At 38.5% G+C, this 15,242-nt stretch overlaps 1 protein-coding gene across 7 annotated transcripts in view; it reads right to left on the bottom strand.

The window, feature by feature from the left end:
- LOC126299284 (constitutive coactivator of peroxisome proliferator-activated receptor gamma-like) overlaps nt 1-15,242 on the bottom strand; it is a 633,226-nt gene that overhangs the window by 363,685 nt on the left and 254,299 nt on the right. For all 7 annotated transcript variants that reach the window (XM_049991071.1, XM_049991070.1, XM_049991069.1 and 4 more), the window contains one exon: nt 10,500-10,713. In XM_049991071.1, coding sequence (XP_049847028.1) covers nt 10,500-10,713 — 214 coding nt within the window. The remainder of the gene's footprint in view (nt 1-10,499; nt 10,714-15,242) is intronic.

The following is a 15,242-nucleotide window of genomic DNA, read 5'->3' as shown; positions in this document are numbered from 1 at the left end:
GCTGCTGAGCGAGCTGCTCAACACAATTTTCAGAAAATATATTCAAAAATATTTCACAACCCTACATGTCTGTACCCCCTGCCATGAATCCACAGACATCCCAGTCTATATTTGGCAAGATAAAGTCGCCTCAACTAGTGCTGCAAGATCTGGGTACTTGCATGCTATTGATTGTAGATTTCTTTGAATGACTCTAAAACTGTCACAGCAGAATCAGGTGGCTGGTAAAAACATCTGACAATTAACTGGGTTTCACCTACACCTGTTATATGCCACCAGATGACTTCATTGTCACACTCAACTTCAACAGAGACAATATTTGTGTCAACTGCACTGAACACTTCCCCTCCTATGGCCTCTAACCTGTCTTTCTTATATACGTTCCATAACTTGCTAAATATCTCAGATCTTTCCACATCGGGTTTCAGCCAGTTCTCAGTCCCAAGAATAATTTGAACATGAGAACTTTCCTGGAAGGCAGTAAATTTGGGAAGTTTATTATGAATACTTGGACTGTTTACTGATAAAACTGAGATAGTCGAACTATCTTTATTCTGAACGCCGTTTGACTTCCCTTGCTGCATACTGACTGACGAGTGTCCATCAAAGGACTTCAAACTACTGCCTAGCCTAAAAAAATCCTCATGTGTACTCCACAAGTAATGTGCTACCCAAGCAGCTGCTTCCTTTGCTTAGTGCGCCCCTGACCTGTCAAGGGAAGTTCTACAAACCCGCACACAATAATGCAGGCCCATAAATCTCCAGCCAATACTGTCACAGAGTGGACAAAGCCTTTGATTGAGAACTTCTACTCGGCTCCAAACCAAAGGACCCCAATCAACTCTGGGAATGAAGCTGCAAATTGCGAGCTCTGCTTGTACACTGTGCACAAGGTCAGCAGGCTTCACCACCTCTGTCAACTGCCTATACAAACTGATGATCGCCTCAGAATCCACACGACAGGCATCGTTGGTGCCAACGTGAGCCACAACATGCAGACAACTGCACTCTGCATGCTCAATAGGCTGAAGCAAGGCCACCTACACATCTCAGATGAGGCTCCATCACAGACATACAGAGTGCACATTGGCTTTCTCTCCAGGCTTGAACGCTATCTGCCTAAGGGGCTCCATTATGCACTTAACATTGGAGCCCCCAATAACTAGTAAACCCCACCCCACATGTACCTGCTCGGATCCAGCTGAAAGAATGGCCACCTGTCCACTTACAGGCTGAATGGGTGAGGCCAGGCAGCCAGTCTCCACATTGGCCCTCCACCTCGAGCAACGCAAAATCATTACCACCCGCCACTTACCCTCCTGTGAGGGCGGATCAACCACATTGGGTGCATTAGGTGGTGTCTCAGAAGCAGAGCCCATGGGCAAAACAAGCAACACCTGAGGTGTCCCATGCAATGTGCCAGATTCTCTGCCACTGCTACACCCTGAGGCAGCAGCCTGAAGGTGATTGACTGCAGCCAAAAGCACATTCAGCTGAAATCCTCCTGTGTCCACACAAAGTATGCACGTATCCTAGCCATCCCAGCAAGACTAACTGACAAAGTGAACTACAAAAGCAGACAATCCTTGATATGTAACTTGTTAGCCTCTCAATGTGTCACCAATGGATGCTGATGTGTTAATGAGCTTGTAGCTGGGTTTGCAGTGATCAACTATTGTGCTACAGACAGAATGAATTTACACACATGAAAACATGAGATTAAACCTCTTAAATAGAGAATCACACATAAGATTTAATAAATATTCTCTGTGGAAGTACAGAAAAAGACAAAAACTTAACTTGCCAGTCTGTAGTCATATATCAGCCAAGAGCTGGAGCCTGAGTGGCTTACTAAATTAACAGATGGCTGCTTTCAAAACAAAACAAATGAGCATCTACGGTGTTACAGACTGAATGGATACCTGTAGCCATTGTTCATCCTGTCATCTACGGACTGTTGTCTACCACTGTTGCCTCGGCACTGGTATTGGAGAGTGCCATTTTGCCATGAACCGTATACTTTAACCATGGCAGCACGCAAACAGTTTAAAAACAAAAGCTGTCCTTTTGGGTGTCAGATAAATCACTTCATTTCCACATTACAACAACAACTGCACTGTTTTCCACATTCCCTCGACACACTTTATATACCCTCCACTGCTCGTGCTACCACCTGCCATCTGTGAGAGATTATTGCACAAACATAGGTGCTGATCACATTACTGTGATGACTGTGTTTAAGGAACAGGGACTGAGTACAAATTGCAATTTAAAATGTTTGTGAATGAAAAGTAACATAGACTCTCTAATCAGGTATGTTATAATGTGTTGTATCCACAGTTTGGAAGTGAGGAACCAGGAACTGAGGAAATCTGGTCAGTCTCTAATGGAAATAATGCAAATAGCTCAACCCTATGAAACTGTTGATGCAGTTCTGTGTTTCTTCATGGTCAAAGGGTATGGCAGTCAGATCTCCACAACAGTTATGCTGAACATTACGCCACCTCTTTATTTCCTTTGCCATGCATGCAGCAGATGCAACCATCAGCACAGCATGTGCCACTATCCAGGCAGAACATGCCACAGGTGCAGCAAAAAAGGACATTTGCAAAAGGTATGTTGTAATGGCTCCAGTGCAGATGTGCTCCCAACCTATGGAAGTGTACCATGTGAGTGATAAATCTACGGAAGTAATGATTTCTCAGGATGCAATCCAGCAAATCTACTTAGATTTGTTCAGTGAGAAACACTCTGTAAAATTGCTCTTGGACAATGGTGGTTGTGTGTCCTTGCTAAACCAATCTACATACTTAAGTTCAGATTATCCAACTGTGTAGGCAGTCAAAACAATTCTTTGGGTCTATGAGCTTCATTAAGTGAACTCACTACAAAACTTCCAGTTTTATTCACTTATGACCAGTTAAATTCTCTTGTGGTAGCTGATCCCAAAGAGAAAGTGATTTGGGACAGACTCTTCCCACACTTTCAAATGAAACAGAGCATGCCATGCAATCTGAAGGTCATTGCACCACCTTAAACAGGCTCTTTGACAGATATACTGCAATCTTCTCATCTAGATTATGGAAGACGACAGATCTCAAAGCTCATACCACTCTTAAAGTGACAGCTAACCAACACTTCTTCAAAGTCCATCCAGTGCCCTGGGCTCTAAATAAAGCTCTTAACACAGAATTGTATTAAGTCACTCTTGAGGGTGAATAATTGTCTGTCTCCCATAGTTTATCACCCACATTGCTGCTAACACTACACAAACCCAGTGGCTCTTTAACACTTCATGGTGACTTCCAAATGACAACAAATGCATGACACGATGTAAAATCTTATGCTCTACAGACCCCAATATGAACTCAGCTCTTTTCCAGTAAAGCTGACATCAAAAACACATATTTTCATAACTCCTCGGATACAGCATCAAGGGCTTACCGAGTACTAAATATATATGCCATACTGCCTTTACCATTATAATTGGTTACCTTTTGGTATCCCTCCACCCCTGTCATATATCAGCATTTTGTAGATAACTTGCTGTAACATATTCCCAAATGTGCAGCATACCTTGGCAAAATAAAGGTTCAGCTGTGACTCTATTACTGTCACAGTCTCAAGCTTTTGTTCCAATTCAACCTGCATAAATGTTCTTTCATTCAGTCCTGACTCACATAATTGGCATTCAAAGAGTTGATAAAACAGATTTGCAGACATTAAACCTTCATCATTAAAATTCCTGAAGGGACAGTGCTGGGAAAGAAAGGAGGTGGGTGGTCTAGGATGAAGTATTTGGAAGACACTGAGAAGAGGATAGGATGTTGCAGTTATGTGGAAACAAAATGAACAACCAATGACAGATGAGAGTAATTGCACTGACAAGGCATTAGCCTTTAGAATATCAATCAACTAATTTCAAAGTGTGTATACTTCTTTTACATCCTGTAGTTAGGAACATGTATCTTAAGCAATTTCAAGTGGTACAACAACATAAAACTAATTGTAAGAGAAGCTGATGTCAGATAAAGATTAACTTGAGGTGTTCTCAGGAAATATTATTCACTTATCACAAGGGCAGCTTACACAACCCTAATTCAACAAATCCCTGATTACTGCTCAGCATTCAGGAATTTTGCACAGTTTTAATTGTGGAGATACAGATAATTCACAGAACAATTCATTTTGTAAAAAGTTTGTTTCATGAGCACAATGACATCAAAAGGAGATAATTCAACTCCAGAGGTAGATGAAACAGGAGAGGGATTTTGCTTCATAAAGAAATTTATTGTTAAAATTCCAAGAATGTATGCTCCATAAAGACTCAAGCAACATAATACCTATCCCACAAATATCTTTTGCAATATCCATGATGATACAATCAGAAAACTCTGAGCTTGTGCAAGAGGCTTAGTAACAGTTGTTCTTTCTGTGCACCATTTGTGAATGAAACAGGCAAGGAAAAAATGGAGGGGGGGGATGATATATAAACATGACTCTGCCACATAAAATGAGGCATCTTGCTAAGTGTAAGTATAAATGTCAATTTATATTATTATTGTTTTTCTGTGGTAAGCCCACAGGTGAAAAATGTTTTGAAATTGCTGCACTGCATAGTTGATCTTATCTTTATTCTGTACTAGCCAATGTGAATTTCAGTTTTTGTTTGTTTATGAACACCCAATCCCATTGATTACTATGTATCATGGAATTTTTTTTTCTTTGTGTATTCACTTCACCCAACATATTTCCACATTTTTGTGCAGCCTTGAAATTTTACTTGTACATAACAAGATCATGCATAGTCACCGGCAAATTTGCAATACAAAGTGTCTATATAATTTTATTGCTTCACGATAATTTGGAAAAATGGTTTTGAAGCTACTTTTACTTCATCACAATAGCATTTTTCATAAGGTAAGGACGATAAGATGTAGTTAATTTGCATTTTCATGTGAATTTTAATGTTACTGGTAGATTATATACTTTTATGTCCCTATAAAACAAGCTACACAAGAAATCATCACATAGCTAACTTTACCACCCCTGTGTCAAAATTTTCATACAATTAGCAGTCACTATGTTTATCACCTTTGTATATAATTTAAATAATAAAATAGGCAGTGTCAGATAAAATCTTATTATATAAGTTTCAATCAGTGTAAGTTCTCCACAGTTTCATCCACAAAAGTCCAAATTTAATGGTATACCTGCTTTTCTGTTGTATGTATGTTGTACAGTATTCACTTGGTTTTATCTACACACTATTCATGGACACTTGCACAACAACAACTAACTTTATTCTTGGAAAGTGAGATCAGTAGTATGAGCTAAAGATTATTAATGGCACAGAATATTTGCCTAGTGGTCATATAGTTCAAAGCATTCTTTTGCAAAAATAGTTCTGAACATAATTGCTGTTACTGGCACACCACAAAGTGAAATAAACTGTTATTGAGCTCCTAATGATCTATACTTTTTTAACATACAAACAAAATGCATTATAAAACATTTACAGAAGAATTGGTCTTGAATGCTGGACTTGGCACTTACACTGCATACTGTTTAGTAAATATACCATTAGCATACACAGCAAATGTTAGCTCAAATGGAAGTGAACACTTCCTTTATAAACTGCTACACCATACAGTGTTGCCAGGTTGCACAAATTGCTGGCCTTAGAATTTCAAGTTTATCATCACATTAACAGACAGTTCAGAATTATTACAGTAGTTTCAGTGATGATTTGGTAGCCAGTCTCTTTAGTCAGAGCCTTTATGTCACTGGTGCTAGACAACAGACTTCGTGGATCCCTTAGACAGTAGACACACCACAATATTTCAAGATAAAACATTTATCTGACTCAATAGATATGACATTTTAGCTTTGCCATTTTCTCAGAGACTATGAGAATGTTTTCAGTGCAGAATATAGTGTTGTTTACCTTTCTGTTGTTGTGGCATCCTGGTTGGTGTCTGTGGCTGTAGACAGCCAGATGTTACTGTCATTTTTTACTGCCAGAGTCAGCAGTTACATTACTGTAAATTTACTCTGCTGCACTTCACTGCAGCTACAGTTCTCAAGTACTGCAGCTATCTTCAATTACCTTTGTCTAAGTCCCAGAATGAATATTTGTGTGGGATTTTCTGAGGCTAAGGTGAACAATGCACAAGTGGCAGCACAGTGAGTTATGTTAACTGTCTTCTTCCTATGAACTGTATGCAGCATGCTCTGAGATTTTAAATTACTGTTATTTCTTCTTTCTAATAAAAAAGAAGACACCCCTTCTTCCAATGATTGGTTTTGCAAACAGAGGAAACATACATTTGGGAAAGGACTTGGTATAAATGGTTGTTGCATAGATATATAATTTCTCTCACCGGCAGCTTTGCACTTACACACTGCAGCAATGTGCATAAATGGCTGGAACACATACATATTTGACTAATGCAAATATGTTAAGTATTAGCCTCATTCTTTATTAAATGGAAAAAATAAAAAAAACTTTGTTAATGTCTTTTTTCAACAGCAGCAGCCAATTGTACCTCTCTCTGTGCATAGGATTTGCTCCCCATTATTACTTACAGCTCAGTGCTTTTATGCCAGCAGGTACCATACCCTAAAAACACACACACACACACACACACACACACACACACACACACACAAAGTAGTGACCTAAGCACTAGCATTTATTCATGTATCAGTAATGTAGAAAGGAAGACTAGAATTTATCATTCTTTTGATAACCAGATGGTTCGAGATTGTATTACTAATCAGCTGTCATAAAACAATGCCACTAATCTATTTGTTTGGATTACTAGAAAAAATAAATGCTTGAAATATTTCAAATCACTGCCTAAAATTAGCAATTAATATAACTAGTAAGTAATTTCTACATAGAAACAAATTAGCATTTCTCACTCACTCATTACTGTTCAGCAGGTATCCAATAAAAGAACTGCTTCAGGAAAGTACTGGTGCACTACTGCATTTTTCTTTCTATATAGATACCCCAATGGAAGTTCACAAACAGAATTCTTTGGTTTTAAATTATTCATCACTGACCAGATCTATTGCCCCCTATACAATCTCAAGGTCTGACATTAGTTGCATATAACAAAAAAATACTGTATTAGTTTAAGGAAAGTCATTGAAGTGCCCAGAAGTATGCATGTCCTGACAGAAATAAATACTGCAGATAACAAGATTAAAACTATTAGCTACATTGTCAAACAGGAGACAAGACAGCCAGTCAGAGTACAGAATTCCATAACAATTAAACTAGATGACAATGGTGTGACTGATAATTCAAAAGTTGGAAATTTTTTAACCATCACTTTCTAAATGTAGCAGCAAATGTAAGACTAAATAGTTCAGTTCAAGGAGCAAGAGAATATATTGAAAACATCATTCCACAAAACTTTAAGTAACTAGAAGTAGCACCAACATTGTTCACTGAAATTAATAGTTATAAGAACCCTAAAAAACAAAAGTTCATGTGGGGTTGATGGAAGTTCAAACAAAATTCTGAAAAGCTGTTCCAACTTAATGTCCTTAGTGATATGTGCAATGCACCACTGGCACAAGGAATTTTTCCAGGCAGGTTAAAATATGTAATTGTTACATCATTCCACAAGAAAGGTTACAAGACAGACTTAATCAATTATCATTCAATTTCCTTACCGATATCTTTTTAAACAATATTCAAAAAATTAAGGTGCTCAAGAGTAGTCGCACACTTAACTGGAAAAAATTTATTAGCATTTCACAGTTTGGATCCCAGAAATGTTGCTCAACTAAGAAAGATATTTATACATTCACTCATCATACAGTACAAGCCTTACATAATAATGTTTTGCCAGTTGGTTTTTATTGTGATCTTTTCAAGGCATCTGATTGTGTGCATCATGTTTATATCTTAGAAGAACTTGGGTTTTACGCAATAGATGGCCTTACACACAGTTGGTTTAAATCACTCAACAAACACATTACCAAAACTTGTTCTGAGTAATTGAGGCAATGTTGGAAAGGTAAGAAAATTTTAGTGAAAAAAAAAGAGGAGGAAAAAGAAAAAAGGGGGGGGGGGGAGTCCAAAATGGTTCAATTTTAGATCCACTCCTATTCCTTATACAAACATTAAAAAACATTTTAACATTTTACATCAGCCCAGTTCCCAGAACTCCAGATAGACATTGACTGTGGATACTGTATCACAGACACAGTGCCTTTGACTGTTCAGAGATGTCACTAAACCCGCTCAAAGGCGTAAACAACCAAGCATGAGCAGTGCCTATTAGATGGAGGGGGTCCGACAGCCAGTCAGTTCCAGTAATTCCACCAGGAAGGAGATGCATGGCTTGTGTTGTCTGTTGTTCAACCATGCCTAGACAGTCAATACTGCAGTTTCATTGCATCCTCATTGTCACTTTGTGCCAGGAATGGCTCTCAACAAAGGAAGTGTCCAGGCATCTCGGAGTGAACCAAAGCAATTTTGTTCGAACATGGAGGAGATACAAAGAGACAGGAACTGTCGATGACATGCCTCGCTCAGGTTGCCCAAGGGCTACTACTGCAGTGGATGACCGCTACCTATGGATTATGCCTTGAGGGAACCCTGACAGCAACACCACCAAGTTGAATGTCAGGTTATGACTCAAGCTGTGTGCAATAGACTGCATGATGCACAACTTCACTCACATTGTCCATCGTGAGGCATATATTTGCAATCACAACACCATGCAGTGTGGTACAGATGGGCCCAACAACATGCCGAATGGACTGCTCAGGATTGGCATCACATTCTCTTCACCGACGAGTGTCGCATATGCATTCAACCACACAATCATCAGAGACGTGTTTGGAGGCAACTCGGTCAGGCTGAACGCCTTAGACACACTGTCCAGTGATTGCAGCAAGGTGGAGGTTCCCTGATGTTTTGGGGTGGCATTATGTGGGGCCGATGTATGCCGCTGGTGGTCATGGAAGGCACTGTAATGGCTGTACGATACATGAATGCCTTACTCCACCCGACAGTGCAACCATATCGGCAGCATATTGGTGAGGCATTCATCTTAATGGATGACAATTTGTGCCCTCATCATGCACATCTTGTGAATGACTTCCTTCAGGATAATGACGCCACTCAACTAGAGTGGCCAGCATGTTCTCCTGATATGAACCTTACCTGGGATAGATTGAATAGGTTTGTGTATGGACGACGTGATCCACCAACCACTCTGAAGGATCTATGCCAAATCTCTGTTGAGGAGTGGGACAATATGGACCAACAGTGCCTTGATAAACTTGTGGGTAGTATGCCACTACTAATACAGGCTTGTGTCAATGCAAGAGGATGTGCTACTAGGTATTAGAGGTATGGGTGTGTACAGAAGTAGTCATACCAACAACAGATGTAGCACATGAGCATGAGTCAAAGTACAATGCTCCAGATTTTTGGATGTACAGACTGATGAAAACTTGAACTGGAAGAAGCGTATTACTGAGCTTCTCCCGAAATTCAGCTTCACAACTTTTTCTCTTTGTAATGTTGCTGATCTTGGAAACAAACATATCAACCTCCTGATAAATCTTGCAATTTCCACTCAATAATGTCTTATGGAATAATTTTCTGGGGTAACTCATCACTTAGAAAAAAAGTATTGATTGCAGAAAAGTGAGCCGTAAGAATAATATGTCATCTTCACCCATGGATGTCATGGATGTGCCTCTTCAAGAAGCTAGGAATTTTAATTGCAGTGTCAAAATACACAATTCACTAATGAAATTCCTCATAAATAATGAATTACAATTTTAGCAGAACCGTGATGTCCACATCTACAACACTAGATGGAAAAATGATATTAATTACCCACTGTTAAAACTGTCAGTGGCTCAGAAAGGAATTCAGTATGCAACAACTAAAAGTTTTGATCATTTGCCCAATAACATAATATGTCTGCCAGGTAGTAGAGCAAGTTTTAAATGTAATTTAAAATAATTTCTCCTTGACAGTTCCTTAATAATAATAATAATAATAGCAATAGCAACAGTAAGTGTAGCTGGATGAGTATGATTCAAAATAATGTGTTCATTAATGTTAACACCAATCATGTATACACATCCTGTCAACTGACTCATTCCACATCATTTCAATAAAATAATCATTCAAATGATGCACAGAATATATAACTACCTAACTAACCGACCAAGATGTTGTTTGACAATCTAGAGAACCTTTCTGTTCGATCCACCAAAAAACATTCAGCATTTGCCTGTTAAGCCCAACATACACTGTCCTCGTGGGTGCAGACATCATACATATGGTTTTTAAATCTGTGACTCATGCTAGTTGCCTAACCATTTAATTCCAATTTTTCATTTAAAACATGGGGAGTATTCTGAATATACTCCTTAATTCAGTTCATTTTGTATATGTTCAGCATTGCAGCTTGATAAGAACCAGATACAATCCATTGAAAAATACTATAACTGACCTGTAATTGGTATGTCTGGGTGTGGCAGGTAGCTCCAAATACTTTCAGCCAAAACATCACTCATATTTGGATCATGTAAAAGTTCAAAACATATCAGTCGGAGCAAAATGTAAATGGTGTCTCCCATTGGAATATTCCTTATATCATCGGCAATGTTGAGTGCGATGTTCTTGTACCAGTACATCCCTCGTCTGCTAATGCTTTCATGATAGTGCTGTAGGGAGATAACAAGAGGAGAAGAGATTAAGTAAAACATTTAACTTTTGCATATGCAATGCCAGAAACAACAATCTAGAACAAAATGACACACATATAAAAATACAGTACTGGGCAAATAACATGAAATAAAAAAGAGAAATCTTAAACTTTTATTGGATTAATTTCAAATGATCCAGTGTGTTATAAACTACTAATGATCAAACACAAGGTATCTTTCAAGTTAACAATGTGGATCTGATTGCGAGTTATAAAGAGGCTGAATTTTATTCTCCAGTGTTCCCCAATATTATTATTCCATATGTTAGTGAGCTATAGTTCCATTTGAGCAGATCTCTCAAAGTGAAAGTGACAGCATTCCGACTGATAAATTAAATATTCACGTAGCAAAAATTCCTCTGAGGTGACACACAAATTCATTCATGCACACAGTGTTCCAAAAACCCATTTTTGAAAGAGAGCCTTCGGTGATGTTGGAGGAGCTTATGAGTGCTCAATGCTAAGGTTATCAGTGCTCAGTGCTGTAGAATGAGTTGAGTTATACATTAAGTGTGACAGAAAATCGTGAAGTTCCCTATAATAACTTCACAAATACCATCACATCCAAAAGAGATGCACCGAAGACAAATTTTCACATGTGTAGCCTACAATAATATAGTTTCACACTGGTGTTGTACTGCAAAGAACTGTGTCAACAAATCAAAATAAGCACCAGATTAAACCAAACATAATAATCACTATGTATACCATGGTCCACACAATTCAAAACTGTCATTCAAAAACACAAATGACAGTAATTCAGCACTGAAGAATACCTTTGAAGTATAGAACAAAAAATTAGGAATGTCAATAATAATGTAAATGCAGTAGGTTGTGTGAAACCTGGTGCTTGCATGAATCAATTCTTATTTACAAAAAGTGATATTTCTCCTAACACAATGAAGGATGAGCATATTGTGATCTGTGTTGTTAAAAATTATGTTTCACATAATTAAGCATTGAATATTGTTAATGCCTTAAGAAAGCCTCAACACTTACTGAAACATACCCATTGTTCTTCACATTCCCCAAAGGTATGATTTAATTCAATTTTCATGTGTTAACAGGGCAGTAAGAACAATGTGGTATCTTCACAGGCATGACATTGTCACATCACTACACATTCAGCATGGATGTTTCATGGCCCAACAATGGCTCAGTAACAGCTGGGAAACACAACTCTGCGAGAGGGAAACAAAATCATTACGCAAGTCGATCTACAGGAAGCACAGTGTCTGAACCGGTGCTGAAAAGATCATGGGCAGAACTCAGCACACAGCTGATGAGGGTGGCTAATAGCTACACACTTGGCACAATACATGGCACCATACAGTACGTCAAGTTTGTAATGGTTGAACTCCAAGTAGGCACTAGACCACTCGGTCTTCTGCTGCCCGCTAGTAAACATTTCTGCCATTTGTTCTGCCCATATTATGTGTCATGTGCGACCTCCATGTCAGGTTTCCAGACTATCCTGCTGCACTAACCATGCCAGATTATCTACCTCCATCATGATGTCTGCTGGTGGGGATACTAAAACCTGAACCAACCACTAAAGGTTGGCAGCCATGCAGCCAGGCGAGCAGGTAAGTTTTGGTGTTCTTGTGAAGATAAGTCATTTTAGATTATAACAACATTTATTTTAGTACTGATTACATGGTAAATATGTGTATTAGAGTGCTTTTTAAGCACACCATTAAAGTTTTCAATTTTCTTTATGTAATATAGCAGAAAATGTGAAAAGATCACACAGTTGGGTTATAGTTGTATTATCTGTTTATATTTTGCCGCAGTAAATCTACGGAATATCATTTAATTGTTCTTTGCTATCTCTAGCAATTTAACTGTAGTGTACCTCTTCATTATTTCAGTCACATTTCCAAAAAGTAGTGTGAAGTTTACGTTGTTGTTTCAGAAACTTTGCACCGTTGTTTTTGTTTACATACAGTTTGCGTATAGGCCAAATTTGTGGAATCATATTCTCATGTTTATCTGTAATTTAACTGACTTATTCTTAATAAATTATTATGTTTATCATGAGTGAAAAGTGTTTGACTAGCCATAGAATTGTTAGGTTGGAGCTCTGGTGTGACAACTGCTGTAGTTTTTTCCATGTGGGTGATTATAGTGGCCTGGGAGGAGGGGAAGTAAATGAGACTCATCTGTGTTTTTGTAGGATATGTAGCAGAGATAGGAAGATACTAGAACAGGAGGTGAAAATTGCCACCCTTCAGGCTGAGTTAGACAAAGCCAGGGAAGATCTTGACAGGTTAAGGAGGGAGAAGGATAAACAGAGGTGAGAAGCGCCAAAAGGCAACAAGAGGAAGAGGCCCTGAACTTTGTCTGACAGCTTCGTGGTGAATGTGGAAAATAGATTTGACCTGTTGCTTCAGTTAGAAGCTGGTGAGCCTCAAGCAGTTGCAGGTGTAGACAGGGCACAACCAACTTTCAGCAGCAAATTGTAAAGTAAGAATATAGGGAAATCAGTAAAGAGAAAAAAAGTGTTGTTGTTAGGTAGTTCCCGTGGAAGAGGTGTTGGCCAACTTTCACACGATTAACTAGGATCAGAATACCAGGTCAACAATTTTTTTAACCCTAGTGCTGGTCTGGAGCAGGTGACAGATGATTTAGAATCACTTTGCAAAGATTTAACTCAGGAAGACACCATGGTTATAGTGTGTGGGCCTGGTATTAGTATTGACAGAGATCGTGGGTACAGTATAGAGTGTGACCTGGCAAAGATTGCATCAGCATCAAAGCATAGTAGTGTTGAGTTTTCATCTGTTCTTGGGTGCCATGACCAACCTTACTTGAACTCTTCTGTCAGGAGAGTTAATTTGGAGTTGGATCGGCTGCTTATGTCAGGTGCAGGGTCACACATTGGTGTGGTTCCTAGTGACTCTCAATAGGTGGGATTATACTAGGCATGGCCTTCACCTCAACAGGAAGGGGAAGGGTAAAGTGGCTGGGGAAAATAGCAGGAAAGTTAAAGTGGGGAGGCACTGTCATGAGTGATAAAATACCAGTGGTTATAGGGTTCAGAAAACACCATTTTTAGGATAGTTACAAAAGAAAGAAACCAAGTTTTAAGAGAGGTTAGGATTGAGAAACCAAAAAACATAATTATAGCTTATTACATCAGCATAAACAGCTGTTGGTTAAGAATTTTCAACAATCAGCAGCAATTTCAGCTCTACCCCATTTTAACTCAGTCAATATGAAAAGTCAGCTATCTTTATTGCATCAAAATATTCGAGGACTGAGAAATAAAATTAATGAATTAATTATCTGCAAAGATGAATCAGGGTCCTCAAACCCAGCTAACATAATCTGCCTCTCTGAACATCATTTCACCACTGGTATAGAACTTTTAAGTGTTACATGATTTAGTTTAGCATCTCACTTTTGTAGAGCAGAAGTAGAGAAGGAGAAGTTGCCACATTCATCAGGAACTGTCATAAATTTAACAACAAAGATACTCATAAATTTTGCCTAGAATAGCATATGGAAATATGTGCAAAAGAAGCAGAATAGCATATGGAAATATGTGCAAAAGAAGCAGAATTTCATAAAGAATCCTTCATAATATTAAGAGTATATTGAGCCCCTGCAGGTAACTTTAATCTGTTCATAAAGCTCCTTGAAGCTGTACTGGCCCATTTGGCAACCAAAAACAAAGAAATAGTGGTTGCTGGTGACTTCAACAAGTGTTTCCTTGAAGACTCTCCCAATAAGAACTTATCTCAGTTAGTGACACTTTCATTCAACTTAATTCCCTCTGTAACCCTATCAGACCCGATACGCACAATTTTGTGGGTGCGGTTTATGTGCGTTTATGTTGCAGCATCATATTATTCCACTATGCAGTTGAGTTCCAAGTCACATGAGTGTGCAGGAATCGTTGTTTCGTATACAATTCGATTTATATCGATATCTCGTTAGAGACGCGAGATATTGTGTCTTAATCTTTGGTAATTTTCAAGATGGCGGGTTGGAAGCATGTCTGTCGAGGTAAATGTTTATTGTGCTTTATTTATTGCGTTTTGACATTTGGAAAAATGTGTTTGAGATTCCGAAAGGTACAGAAGTAAATAAAATTATGTCCGCCACAATTATTTGAATACTTTCATAGCTACAATGAGTGTAACATCCACACACACAATTGTGCGTGTTGGGGCTATTTTACCAGCATATGGTCATTTTCGGTCGATGTTTGTGGTTACGATTCGGAACAGATTACGGGAAAGGCAAGTCATTTTACTGTTGTATTTATGCATTATTTTCACAGTTCATTTGTTTGTTTCGTTTTAAGGCTTACTGATGAGGAAATTCTAGCCATTTTAGATGACTCTGAAGTGGAAGTCTTCAGTAGTGATGACGAATTGTTAGATACAACTTGGACTCTTCCCACAATCAAACCTAGACTTGGAGAAAGCTCTGAATCTTCTGTCAAGGAGGAAAATTGTAACAATGCTTCTGCAACAATAC

This window comes from Schistocerca gregaria, chromosome X, assembly GCF_023897955.1.
Source record: "Schistocerca gregaria isolate iqSchGreg1 chromosome X, iqSchGreg1.2, whole genome shotgun sequence".
Lineage (NCBI taxonomy): Eukaryota > Metazoa > Arthropoda > Insecta > Orthoptera > Acrididae > Schistocerca > Schistocerca gregaria.
Note: the sequence above shows the minus strand (reverse complement) of the source record. Positions and strands in the feature narration are given on the sequence as shown.